Source organism: Microcaecilia unicolor, chromosome 13, assembly GCF_901765095.1.
Source record: "Microcaecilia unicolor chromosome 13, aMicUni1.1, whole genome shotgun sequence".
Lineage (NCBI taxonomy): Eukaryota > Metazoa > Chordata > Amphibia > Gymnophiona > Siphonopidae > Microcaecilia > Microcaecilia unicolor.
Window position 1 is genome coordinate 71,810,685 of NC_044043.1, and position 14,654 is coordinate 71,825,338.

A 14,654-nucleotide genomic window follows, 5' to 3' on the forward strand; every position below is an offset into this window, starting at 1 on the left:
TGCATGCTACCCCCCTGCCCCCCCCCCCAGCAGAGATGCCACCCCCTCCCTCCCGGCCGAGATGCTCCCCCCCCCCCCGGGGTGTTTTACCTAGTCACGGTGACTTTCAAAGCCCGGCAGTGATTCCCACATGCTCTCCTGCCGCTGCCAGCACCTGCCTCTTCCCTTTACTGCCGCTGCCTGAGCCAAACAGGAAGTTACTTCAGGCGGCCACAGTAAAGGGAAGAGGCGGGTGCCGGCGGCAGGCAGGGCAGCATATAAGAATTGCTGCCACTGCCGGGCTCGGAGCATCACCATGACCAGGTAAAACGCCATGAAGCCAACCCCCCCCCCCCCCACCACCACCACCGAGATGCCGCTCCTAAGGAGTGCTGCCTGAGGCCCCCACCTCAGGTGGCCTAATGGTCGGGCCAACCTTGCCTCCAGCCCACCTTCAAACTTTATTGGGGAGTATCCTAAAGGTTCTGAGCGTTTCCAAATGCATTCTCTTTTGTCTATTGAGAAATGTGTTGTCCTTCAAGCATGCAGCTACCCTCTCCCCACCCCCCCCCCCCAATCCACTTTCCCCTTTTTGTCCCAAGCCTGGGTAGAGAGGCAGAGCGGCAGAAAAAAAGTAGAACGACAATTGTGGATGCCCAGGAAGTTTTGGGGGGGCCACTACTGGCCCCTGGGCCTCACATTGAAGAACACTGTCTTAAGTACAAACTTAAGCCAAGATGCACTAAAAAATCGTTAAAGCCCTTCCCTTACCGATTCCCTTAGCGAATCAGTAAGGAACGGGCATGCATCAAGTAATAGGAATTTTAATGAGCTGCTCGTTGTAGCTCACTTGCATTCTCTATTCCATCATTAAACAGTCGGCCGGTCAAGCATGCGCAGAGCAGCCAAGCGTTATGCTGGCTGCTCTGCGCATGCCAAGGACGTCCTTTTGGACGTCCTTCACTATATATAAAAAAAAGAGCTGTGCCTATGGATGTCCTTTATGGACATCCTTCACCCCCCCCGAGGTCGCCGCCACTCCCCCTCCCTCTGCATTGAAATGACAGCGTCCCGCAGCCCCAGCCTCCCCGCCATCCTCCGCACCCCCGAGGGCGGGCCAGGGATGAAAGGAGGGAAGTCCGAAGGGAAGCGATCAGCTGTTGCTTGCTGCAGCGCCTTCACACGGAGGTGAGAGGCGCTGTGAGATCCCAGTCTGGGGGCGGGTGGAGGGGGGAGTGGCAGCAGCAGCGGCGACCTCAGGGGGTGTGGCGGGGGTGGGGCCATGGGGGTGTAGAGGCTGGGGCTGCGGGAAGCTGTCATTTCAATGCAGGGAGGAGGGGGGAGCAGCGACCTCGGGGGCGTCGGCGTCGGAAGGGGGGAAAAAAAGCCAAGTGCATGTCAGGGACGTCCTTGAAGGACGTCCATGTTAGGCACTTTAGGAGGACGTCCCTGACGAGCACTTGGGACAGGCAGCTTGTTCTTTTTTTTTACATGGGTGATAGGCGCTTTCCCACTGGTCTCCATGGGTCCGTTCACAGGAGCCCCAGCCTAACAAGAGGTGCAGACCTCACGTTAGGTTTTTTCACGGTAAGGGGATCGGAAAACCGTAGTGCATTTCATTATAATAGCCTTGCAATAGCCTTTGGATCATCTGCATTCCATTTTCGTTAGCTGCTACCGTGATCGGAAAATGGCCTTTAGTGCATGCCAGGGTTTACTACTTGCTCGTTAATGGCTCGTTAAGTTTAGTGCATCTGGCCCTGAGTCTGTAACACAGGAAAGAAGTCAGAGCCCATGAGGAGGGCCTGGGAGGAGGATTCTCATTTTTTTTTCTGTGCACAAAGTGCCCCAGAACCTGTCGCAGACTGAGACAGGGCCTGCTCAAGGCATTAGCCAGGTGAAGCACTAGTTCAAGTGCCACAGGAAAAGGACGCCAAAGGCCTGCTTCAGCGGCTCAGCTTTCATAGCGAGGAGAGCGTGTTTTGCTCTCACCGCTGTGCTCTGTTCTCTGCACAGCAACAGCACCTCTGCAGTTTAAATGTGAGAACAAGTATTTCCAGTTCTTGCATTTAAATCTGAGCCCCTGCTGTTGGTTGAATGTGAAAGTGCGGGTGGGGCCATTGCAGATGGGGGGCAGGGTGGGGAGATGCCAATGCAGAGTGGGAGGGGGAGGGCATTAGGCAATAGTTTGGTTCAGGGTGCCACTACCCCTTGAGCCAGGACTGTGACCCACCCCCTTGTCCCTCTGGTTCCCAGCACCAGGCCACATTCCAGCAACGTTATGGCACTGTGTCATGGGATTTGTGTAGGACCGGGCTGTTATTACCTTGCTTTACCCTGTCCTCTTTGTTCTTCATCATTTAATTCGTTCTCATTATGATCACTTTACTAGAAATCAATTGCTGTTAAATCATTCTGCAACATCTGATCTCTCTGCTTCAGGGTTATGAATAAACTTACACAACACCCACACCCACTCTCACTCACACACACACATACAGAGTTCAGTCTATAAACAAACTTATATTCACCTCTAATATCTACAGAGGGTACTGGACCCTTGGGCAGGGGGTACAACAAGGGCAACTGCCCTGTGCTCCCATGCCACAGAAGGCCCCCCAGAATCAAAGAAAATACAACCTACACCCCTAAGACTCTCCCTGCCCTTAAGACTGTACCACTTTACTCCAAAACACCTAGGCAGGTGTTAATCTTGTAACAGCTGGATAAACAATTATGTGCCTTTACATTGCATCTGGAAGAAGCACTGTGCCTTTGCTGAACCTCTCTGGGTAATAACATCATGTATCTGCATTTAATTTCTTACCTTTTCCAAATCCAAGCTCAAGGTAAGTTAAAATCAGGTATATCTCTGTTCCCTACTATAAAGCGGTAGAATATCTTTAGTTCTGTCCCCCGACCCTTTTTTCTAAGCATGGGAGAAGCCACTGCCTGTCCCGAGATTGGTAGCACGGAATCTTGTTACTCTTTGGGATTCCGGAATCTTGCTACTCTTTGGGATTCCAGAAAATTGTCACTCTGAGATTCTGGAATGTTGCTACTAATTGGGTTTCTACCAGGTACTTGTGACCTGGATTGACCACTGTTGGAAGCAGGATACTGGGCTAGATGGACCATCGGTCTGACCCAGTGTGGCTATTCTTATGTTCTAACCTATACCACATAAGGAATGTTACCAGGATCTGCCATGTCATATTAGGCATCAGTAACCCCTCCCTTCTGCCATGTCTTCCGGTCATAGGGATATGATGGTACCATCTCTTAACACAGGTGTGAAGAGCAATTCTATAACTGGGTGCATGCACTTAATTGCACCTTGTACACGTAAGTACACAGAAAAGCACCACATTAGCATATAGTGCACATACACGCTTAAGTGTATATGCTATATTCTATAAGATAATGCGTAAGTACCATAGCCAGTAAGTGCAATGGGATGTACATGTGGGTGGAGCATGGTGGGGAAATGGGTGTGTCTCCAACATACACATCTCTGGCCGTGTTTCTTTTTATCACTTCATCCGGAGACCTTATACAATACATAATACACAACGCTACCATCTTATCTCAACTCTCACAATAAATCTGATACAATAAAATTGATTCTCATACCGTATCCAACCTCTAGATCTGGTGCAAATGGTCATGCCTAAATTTAAGTGCGTCAGTTTAGGTTTATGCTAATATTCTATGAAGGGAAGGGAAATGGAAATGGGACTTGATATACCACCTTTCTGAGGTTTTTGCAACTACATTCAGGTTTACATATATTCAGGTACTTATTTTGTACCAGGGGCAATGGAGGGTTAAGTGACTTGCCCAGAGTCACAAGGAGCTGCAGTGGGAATCAAACTCAGTTCCCCAGGATCAAAGTCCATTGCATTAACCACTAGGCTACTCCTCCACTAGCAACATTCCATGTAGAAGCCTGCCCTTGCAGATCAGCAACACGGGCCGCACAGGCTTCTGTTTCTGTGAGTCTGACGCCCTGCACATGCAGGACGTCAGACTCACAGAAACAGAAGCCTGCGCGGCCATGTTGCTGATCTGCAAGGGCAGGCATCTACATGGAATGTTGCTAGTGGAATAGCAACATTCCATGTAGAATCTTCAAATAGTAGCAACATTCCAGAATCTCAAATAGAAGCAACAGCAACATTCCATGTAGAATTCAGAATCTCAAATAGGGAAAGGGAAATGGGACTTGATATACTGCCTTTCTGAGGTTTTTGCAGCTACATTCAAAGCGGTTTACATATATTCAGGTACTTATTTTTGTACCAGGGGCAATGGAGGGTTAAGTGACTTGCCCAGAGTCACAAGGAGCTGCAGTGGGAATCAAACTCAGTTCCCCAGGATCAAAGTCCACTGCACTAACCACTAGGCTACTCCTCCATCTCTGCACCAAGATGAAGACGTCTTGGTGCAGAGATGCCATTCCAGACTTGGCAATCTGCACATGGCATCGGTGCACCTAACTGGAGGTGCCAAGTCACAGAAATGCCCCATAGGCTGCACAAGCTACAGAGCCATTTCCCACTTTTGTGCTCTCTAGTGGGTCAGAACCCGGGCCCAGTGACGAGAATCTTTTTCTGCTCCAACAACAACTCCCGCTCTGTTTCATAGAGAGAAGATTCTCGGGGCAGAAATTATGTCCTCATGATTCTCTTGCAGATCACTAATATACCTATAACTAATTCTGCTTTAGGAATGCTCTTGGGGGAAAAGATCTTGGGTGCTTCAGGAAGCAGGTGAAAGCCTGGCTCTTCTCCCAAGCCTTTCACACATAGAGTGACTGACTATACACCCATTCTGCACTTGGACTAGCTCACTACACACATTGTAACTTAGATCATTTCCTTATATCTTATTTAACTGTACAAAGAACTTGCCTAGAGTTTAGCCACCCCCCTGTTTATCCCAACTGACTTCGTACCACCTATCTATTTATCTGCACTTGGTCCCTTGGCTACATGGTAAGCTGTGTTGTAGAAAAGCATTGCCATCATATCTATGTTATTTGAATGTTCTAATACGTGCTTCATTAGTATTATTTGAATTTCAGTGCTGTTAAATGTGTATATTTTTTATACCGTTTCATGATAGTCCTACTACTAGGCTTTAATTTACTGATTTCAAGTTTACCTACTTTATTCTATTTATGTTTATATTTGGTCATTTTTCCTATTGTTATGCTGTTAATAAAATTGTAAGTTTTATGTTAAACTGTATCTGCTGTACACCACCTTAGGTGAATCTCTTCATAAAAGGTGGCTAATACATCCCAATAATTAATTAATATCGCAGAAGAATAAAAGACTGAAGGACCAATGCTCAAAACCGGGTGCTAAAGCCCACGGTATAAAACCCCACAGTGCAACAACTGTGCAGAAAAATAGCTAAGCGATGCTCAAATAATATGCATGGTTAATTTGTACTAACAAACTGAAAGCAAAGGAAGGAACATGCCTGGCGTGGGTTTTGCAACAAGCACGGTTCTTGTGCACATATCCAGATACAACCAGAAGTGCTGTTCTTTTGTGCTTTTAAATATGAGCCTTTTAAAAATTGTTTGCACTTAACATTTTTGAAAGGCTCATATTTAAGCGCAAAAAAACCAGGCACCGATGCGTGCTTTCACTTGTCGGTTTGGTTGGACTCGCTCATGTTTGTTTCTCATTATCAGTGCTCAAAGTTGCACGGACTTCCTTCTGCTTGCAAAATAAAGTACATAAGTATTGCCATACTGGGAAAGACCAAAGGTCCCATCAAGCCCAGCATCCTGTTTGCAACAGTGGCCAATCCAGGTCACAAATACCTGGCAAGATCCCAAAAAAGTACAAAACATTTTATACTGCTTATCCCAGAAATAGTGGATTTTCCCCAAGTCTATTTAATAACGGTCTATGGACTTTTCCTTTAATAAGCCGTCCAAACCTTTTTAAACTCCGCTAAGCTAACCGCCTTTATCACATTCTCTGGCAACGAATTTCAGAGTTTAATTACACATTGAGTGAAGAAAAATATTCTCCGATTCGTTTTAAATTTAAACCCACAGTTTAATGTGGAAAATTGACAAGAAATCTTTTCCTGGAAAACCTTCCACTCTGCCCTGACCTGGCAATAGATTTTCGGTGTAACATCTATCATTTCCTTCTGTGCATTGCAGCACTTTCATTTGTGCACTGGAAAGGAATTCTTACTAACCTCATTAACATCCATTTCAATACAATTTATGGCCATCTTCAGTGCGCATGTTAACACCGGCGTTCGAGATCTCTGAGCATTCGGCATTGCTCAAAGTGTGCGCGCAAGCCCAGCGTTAAACGCATGTTAATGCCAGCAGTAGTTTTTACATCAGCCCCTGATTTCTGGTGTGTTATTGGCATCAAGACGTGAATTGTGAGATACTGGAAAAGGTTGACTCAGGATAAAGGGAGAAAGTGGGATTTAACAGAAGGACCTGCAGAAAGCTAAAATCTAAACCAAATTATCTTACTTAGTATTTACACAAGAAGTAAAGTATGACATTCTTAAGGCAGGATACAGGGAAGTATCCTTAACCTGTCCTAAATAAAGAGAGATATGTTAAAAGCACAGGCATCTGGGATATAATCTTAACCTGTTCTAGATACAGAGAGATAAGTACATAAGTAATGCCATACTGGGAAAAGACCAAGGGTCCATCGAGCCCAGCATCCTGTCCACGACAGCGGCCAATCCAGGCCAAGGGCACCTGGCAAGCTTCCCAAACGTACAAACATTCTATACATGTCATTCCTGGAATTGTGGATGTTTCCCAAGTCCATTTAGTAGCGGTTTATGGACTTGTCCTTTAGGAAACCGTCCAACCCCTTTTTAAACTCTGCTAAGCTAACCGCCTTCACCACTTTCTCCGGCACTTGAAGATGGAAATAGCCTTACCAATGTAGGCTGGAACAATTGGGCAAACTAGCTGGGTTGCTTGGTCTTTTTTGCCCTCACCTGCTGCACTGTTGTGCTACTTAAATCATGAAAGTAGAGAAGTCCATGGGACCCGATAGACTACACCCCGAGGTTCTAAAAGAGCGCAAGGAAGAGTTGTCAAAGATCTGATGACGATATACGTCGGGTCACTTGGAGTTCATTCTGACGTTTACAGCTAGGTGTATTTAATATTGGTTAAGGCCAATAAAATATTGTATTGTCAAATAAACAGAGGGGATCGGGAGGAGTAGTTAAAAACAACAGGTTGATGACGGTTATGTCGGGTTACTGTGATTTTCTATGCTTTGCTATTGTGATTCTTCGAGTTCTGTATAAGAACCGGTTTGTCATCAACAAAAAAATGTTGAAGCATAAAAGAGCGCAAGGAAGCTCTCCACCTTGTCTTTGCTAATAACGGAGGCTCACAAGGCCGTAGGAGTGCAGGCATAGCCCACTTCTAATTGGGCAGACTGAATGGGCTGATCATCTATATATTCCATTATCTACTGTGGTATTGTATAGTATCATGTAAAGAGGAGGAAGCTGGCAACCACAGACCTGTCGGTTTAATTACATTACTAGAGAAGCAGGCAGTGAAGTATCTTGAAATATATAAATTACAGACCCTCAGACAAAGGGAAGATCGTGCCAGACAAACATGATTGAGTTCTTTAAAGTGACAAAAGCGATAGATCAGGCAGAAGCAATGGATGTTGCTTATCAGGACTTCAAAAAGGCTTTTGGCCCTGTTCCACACAGAAAACTGGTAAACAAGACTGGTAATACGAAAACAGCATGGAAAGCTGGTCTATTGAGTCCGTTCTCAGTTGTTTTCAATCTCCTGAGACTTGTTTCCAGATGATACAAAAACCTCTAGTAGAGTAAACCCGCAGAAAAAAATATTAAAGGGGGCTTGAAAATGCTGTGAAAAATGTCAAGGGCTTGGAAATAGAGTATCCATGCCAAAGTGTGTAAAATCATACACTTGGGAGTGGGACAGAAAACCTCACCACCTGTGTTTACAATGGAATGAGCTGGAAAATGTTAAACAAGAAAGAGATTGAGGCATAAGCATCAGTGACTTGGAGGTTGCTGCGTTAGTCCCCTTGGATGTGTAGCAAAAAGAATCAAGAACAAACAAGCTAGGTGACACCTTTCCAAAGGATTAAATCAGACCATGGAAAAGGTCTCACCTACAACTTGTTTGCTGACCCTTGTTTTATGCAGTTCTTGTAAAAAAACAATGGGGGAAAGTTAAGCAGCCTTTCCTTTTTCTTGCTGATGAAACCTCTATCATTACTACGTAGACCTCCATGTGAGTGCTGGGTTTAGGTCTGGAGATGGCACCTTCATAAAGGAATTAAGGCAGCCTTTCACAAAGCTGCACTAGCGTTTTTAGGCCATGGTAAACATCAGCTGGTGGTAAACACTGAGACACCCATAGTAATATGATGGAGTATCTCAGCGTTTACTGCCAGCTGATTTTTACCATGAGCTAAAAACGCTAACGCAGCCTTGTAAAAGACCCCATTACAGCAGTGGCGTAGCTATGTGGGGCCAGGGGGCCTGGGCCCCCGTAGATTTGGCCCAGGACCCCCCTGCCGATGACCCTCTTGACCCCCCTCCCGACGCCAACCCTCCCCCACCTTGGGCTACCTTTTCTGGCGGGGGACCCCAATCCCCCGCCAGCCGAGGAGGGCCTCTTCTTCTCGCGAAGGCTTCATTCTGTTTCTGACCTCCTGCAGGAGGTCAGACTCACAGAAACAGAACGAAGCCTTGCACATCAACCAGGCTTCGTTCTGTTTCTGTGAGTCTGACGTCCTGCACGTACAACATGCAGGACGTCAGAAACAGAACAAAGCCTTCACGGGAAGAAGAGGACCTCCTCAGGCGACGGCGGGGGAGGGTTGGCGGTGGGAGGGGGGGGTCGAGAGGGTCGTCGGCAGGGGTCGTCAAAGTTGGCGGCAGCGACAGCAGCGGGGAGGGGGTCGGTAATGGCGGGGGGGGCAGCGGCGGCAGGGGGAGGTCGATAATGGCTGTGGGGATGGCGGCGCCAGGGGGGGCTAAAATGTGCCCCCTCACCTCGGGCTCTGGACCTCCCTCCAGCCGAAGTCTGGCTATGCATTACAGAACTGATGCAAGGGGTCACTGAAACAGTGCACAGCCTGCACAGAAACCTGAAACAGACATACTTCAGACCAAGGAATGAAAGGAAAGAGGCTATCCAGCTTATAATTGAAAAAGAAAAACGCCTATATTGCGACCCAAATCGGGAGATAGACGTTTATCTCACAAAAACGAATAAAGCGATATAATCGAAAGCCGAATTTGGACGTTTTCAACTGCACTCCATCGCGGATGTGGACAAAGTTGATGGGGCCGTGTCAAAGGCGTGGTGAAGGTGGAACTGAGGCGTGGTTATCGGGCGATCAGAGATGGGCGCCTTTCGCCGATAATGGAAGAAAAATATGCGTTTTTAGCGAGAATTTAGGGCACTTTTCCTGGACCCTGTTTTTCCACGAATAAGGCCCCAAAAAGTGCCCTAAATGACCAGATTACCCCCAGAAGGAATCGGGGATGACCTCCCCTGACTCCCCCAGTGGTCACTAACCCCCTCCCACCACAAAAAATGATGTTTCACAACTTTTTATTTTCAGCCTCAAATGTCATACCCACCTCCCTGGCAGCAGTATGCAGGTCCCTGGAGCAGTTGTTAGGGGGTGCAGTGGACTTCAGGCAGGTGGACCCAGGCCCATCCCCCCCTACCTGTTACAATTGTGCTGCTTAATGCTTAGTCGTCCAACCCCCCCAAACCCACTGTACCCACATGTAGGTGCCCCCCTTCACCCCTTAGGGCTATAGTAATGGTGTAGACTTGTGGGCAGTGGGTTTTGAGGGGGATTTGGGGGGCTCAACACACAAGGGAAGGGTGCTATGCACCTGGGAGCTCTTTTACCTTTTTTTTTGTTTTTGTAAAAGTGCCCCCTAGGGTGCCCGGTTGGTGTCCTGGCATGTGAGGGGGACCAGTGCACTACGACTCCTGGCCCCTCCCACGAACAAATGCCTTGGATTTATTCGTTTTTGAGCTGGGCGCTTTCATTTTCCATTATCACTGAAAAACAAAAACGCCCAGCTCACAAATTGTCGAATAAAACATGGACGTCTATTTTTTTTCGAAAATATGGTTCGGTCCGCCCCTTCACGGACCCGTTCTCGGAGATAAACGCCCATGGAGATAGACGTTTTTGTTCAATTATGCCCCTCTATATGATGCACAGGCATTCAAAGGGGTGAACCTCTTCTTCATATAGGCAGTTCATAAAACCCCAATAAATATATAAATAAAATATTTAATAGGCTTCAATAACATACAAAAGAGTGTGATTTACCATACAGAGAGAAATTCAGGACAAGGAAGAAAAAGACCTCACACAACTGTGGCAAACAACTGCACAGAGAACTGGACCGCTGAATCAGCGAATCCACACGCACACAGTTAAAAAAAGTTCATCATCGATCAAAAAACCTCCAATGCAATGTTGTTAAATTGTGCAATCAAAAAACTGAAATGTGCAAGCAAAATTAAAGCAAAAAGCTGCCTGCCCCCTGCTCTTCTTTCTTCTTGTTCCTCTTGTGCACGCTGACGCTCAGCATGCACAGGTGGAGCAAGAAAAAAAGAAGAGCAGGGGGCAGGCAGCGAACGCGGCTGCACCGGAGACCGCACTGAAGAAGGCTTTGGCTGGCAGGGGTTGGGGACCCCCCCAGCAAAGGTATTTGTTTGTGAGGGGGCAAGGCGAGGTGGTGAGGGGGGGGCGAGGCGGTGGAGGGGGGCGGCACTCAAAATGTGCCCCCAACCTCGGGCTCTGTCCCCCTCCCACCGTGAGGTCCAGCTATGCCGATGCATAACAGTGTTTCCATATTTAGGGATCCTTTTACTAAGCTGTACTAAAGCGTGGCTGGCACTGTTGTTAGTGCATGGGTTTACCACATGCTACAGCCATTTTTAGCACGGAATATAAAAGTCGCATTTGTTATATCCCCCCATTAACAGACGTGCTAATTTCTCAATTAGCGCATGGCTGTTACCATGGGAGCCCTTACTGCCACCTATTTACTTGGTGGTAAGGGCTCCTGCGCAACTCCCACGGTAATCAGGGCAGCACGTGGCAATGTGCTCATGCTACCTGATTAGCGCAGGACACGCCTCCCAAGCTAAAACATAAAAAAATATTTTCTCAGTGTGGGATTATCGTTCACCGAGTGGCGCACTACCGCAGGATACCTGTGTCCCGTGGTAGTGCGCTTATGTTACTGCTGCTTCGTGAAAGGGCCCCTTAGCCTTTAGAAAAGGCTACAAAACTTGGTTTTAACTGAACGATTTAGTAGAGATTTGCAATGATGTTTAATGTGAGAAGTTTTAAAATTGTGGTTCTCGTTTCTGATGAAGTTGCTTTGATGGTTTGCAAAATGATATATTGATTTAGATACATTTGGTTAATATTATTTATATATTTTTAAATTCAATGTCATGTTATGATTGAGCGTAGCTTAGAACCTGTTTTGAGAGGTGAAACATAAATATCCGTTTGCAGTTTCTGGAATAAAATGAGCACTAATTTTTATCATGGCCATATTCCTATGTTGTTTTTAATCTGTTATGTGCCTGGTTTTCATACATTCTTCTGGTGGGCCGCTGATTTTCTTCTTCTGCTTGGATTCCTTGGGGTGAGAGCAAGTAAGTAGGAGGAGTCTCCAAAAGATTAAAACATCAACAACAACACTGCCCCAGGAAGTCAATCAAAAAAATCAGTTATCAGAAAAAGGATGATCTCCAAGTTCTTATTGAGCTCAAGGGTGATTGAATTAAGTCTAAAGAGTTTGGCTGTCGCTGTTCTGGATATTCTTTCCTCTGTATAAGCTGGGAAAGCACCATCAGTTACATCAGGGCAGACGTTTCCATGAACAACTTAAAATCTTTTCCCAGGGGGGTTTTATTGATGGTACTATGTTTAGACGATGATTTGGGGAAGTTGTTTATCAATGCAAGACATATATTTCAAAGGTCACTTAAGAGTGAATACCCTCCATTCTCTAGCCACATGCCAGATCTTTGTGCTTTTTAATCTTTCAGAATGAAAGTTTTCATACTTCCAATTCCTCTGTAAACCTGCCCTTGCTGTACTGCTTTCAAATTCTGTATTTTATCACTGGCTCTGGGCTTTACCTACCCCCAGCTCTATGCAACCATAAAGCTTTCACCTCTACTTCCACCCTTGGGGGATGCATTTGAGGCATGAAGTCTTGGCGAATGTCATTGCAGGGGTGACAGGTGACAACGGGAGGTGCTGCAAGAAGGAGCATTAGAGAAATCCCAGCTAGTAATTCAAAAACAGAAGGGTTTTTTTCCCCCCCTCTGGCCCAGGTATATGAGGAGCAAACGGAAAAACCGCACAGGGCTTAGGGACACACAGCCTAAGAATGAAACAGGCAGATACACCAAGTGTGAAGCCTAAACGAGATCACATCATGGAAAGAGAAACGTTTCAAAATTCACCAGCTACCAACTGCAGCATAGTTTGATTACAAGTGAGAAACCCTACGCTCGGTAATCATAGACCTACATGAACAAGTAAACCCCGTCTGGCCTCCTGAAGACCTAAAGGGTACCAAAGCTCAACACCCCACTAGGATTAGGAGCAGAATTTTGTTTTTCACCTGCTCTGCGCAAAGTATTAGTATTTTCAAGGAGGGGGGGGGGGGGGAGGAATCCACAGCAGCGAAGATGCCCTCAAAGAAAAGCCTGGACCCAAACTTAAGCTAGGGAGGGACATACCCCAGATCTCTAGAGACGGAGGAGGGGTGTCACTACCTGTAATCCCAGGCATAGGAGCCAACTTTTTAAAATTATTGGGGGTGCTAAGCCCAGTGGAAATAACCCCTCCATAGACACATGCAAGGAATTTTCTCAATATTGGGGGTGCTCAAGCACCCACAGAGTCGGCTCCTATGATCCCAGGTAAAAAAAAATCACTCAGTCATCGGAGGCTCTGGGAGTAGCTGGGATTCCTCCCCCCAAACCCAACTGGACAGAGCGTTCAGAATGAGCCTGAATATCAAATCCAGTTAAGGGCTCCTCTACAGGCAACTTGACTTAGCTAGAGTGGGACTGTCAGTGCACTAACATTTCTTCCCCCCCCCCCCCCCCAAACTAAAGAAACAGAACAGCAAAAAAGGAAAGGTGGCTAACTTACCTTCCACAGTTGCAGTGGCAAACTCGGTCTTCTCCTCTTAAATGCGGTAGGATGTAATTGTGAAATCGGTCCAGAAGCGCATTCATATCCATCAAGCAAGCTATTGCCTGTAAGAGCCCATAACCAAGGCATCTGGTCAACTCTAGATGATGGAATAAAACATTGACTCTAGTTTGATTGCTAAGAGACTGGGGCAGTCATTAAAACAAGAATGCTGCTTCGGTGTTTTTATGCTTAAATGGTATACATGCAGGCAAAGAGGAAATCACAACTGGCGTATAAAAGTAGTGACACACAATAATCATCAAAATAGTACTGGATACAGGCGAACATCCCTTACCATCACAATAGACGCCCCCAGGACCATAAAAATCATGGTGTTTGCGCTCATGTGCATCAATCGGTAACTGACAGCGGTCCTCGCCTGTTTCCCCCCCCCAAAAAAAAAAAAAAAAAACCAGGCGCTGCCCCTGCTGCTGGCTGGAAAGGTCACAACTGGTCACCCCCTTTCCCTCCCTCCTTCCTCCCTCCAAAGCTGCAATCCTTGAAGCTGAGGGGGGGGAACAGGATCAGCAGAGCCCTTGCATCACCCGCTCTTTTCCGAGAGATCCGACGACGTCCTCCTTTTGGCTGTGTCTTGTCCTGGGAATGGCCGGATCTCGCCCCCTCCCCCACCCCTCCAGGATCAGAGTGGCAGGTACAGTGTCCCTTTTTGGATTTTCAGGCGGAGAGGTGCGCAACATTGCCAGCAGCCCCCCTCCCCCTGGTATTTTTCTCTCTTCTTTCTGCAGCAACGGGGGAAAACTGATGCACTCCGGGGCGATGCGGATAAATAATTCAGCAATCCGGGGTCTGGTTTGAAACTAGCGGAGAGCAAAGAATTGCCCAAGATATTTCGCAGGGAGTGAGAGGCAGAGGGGAGGGAGGGGGCCACTGCCTGACCATTAAGGCTTTTGCTTCCGATCGCGTCATGAGTTTGGCTCGTTAACGATCACGTCCTAGAACCTGCCTCAGCCACAACCAGCAAAATAATGAGAGTAATTTTGGTGAAAGAAAACCCCCCAAACCTCCGCCTTGTTCTTCCAGGGGAAGAAAACGTGACTCCGATGGGAAGCTGCGCTCCCCGTTCGCTCTCTGTCTTTTTTTTTTTTTTTCCTAATATTGCAGTTGGAATTGACATTCCGCGCACAGCCTTCCTGCATCCCCCGGGCTGGGATGGGTAAATATGCAAATCCCGGGAGATCAAACACCAGAGAGCTGCAGCTTCCTCATTTGGAAACGGCTTCTGGGGATTTCTTGTAACCTGCAAACGCCCCTTCTCTCGCTGATATATGGGGAATGCAAAAAGCTTCTAATTGCCAAGTGCAGCACCTGCCTGGTGAACTCTCCAGCCCAAGAGTTACATTGCTGAAGAAGGAGCTCTAGATCCTGCCAGAG

At 46.9% G+C, this 14,654-nt stretch overlaps 1 protein-coding gene across 1 annotated transcript in view; it reads right to left on the bottom strand.

Moving 5' to 3' along the window:
- TMEM240 (transmembrane protein 240) overlaps positions 1–13,614 on the bottom strand; it is an 83,649-nt gene extending 70,035 nt beyond the window's left edge. The window contains exons 1-2 of the mRNA XM_030185875.1: positions 13,558–13,614; positions 13,218–13,324 (exon numbers count right to left, since the gene is read on the bottom strand). Coding sequence (XP_030041735.1) covers positions 13,218–13,324; positions 13,558–13,614 — 164 coding nt within the window. The remainder of the gene's footprint in view (positions 1–13,217; positions 13,325–13,557) is intronic.
- Positions 13,615–14,654: the final 1,040 nt, after the last annotated feature.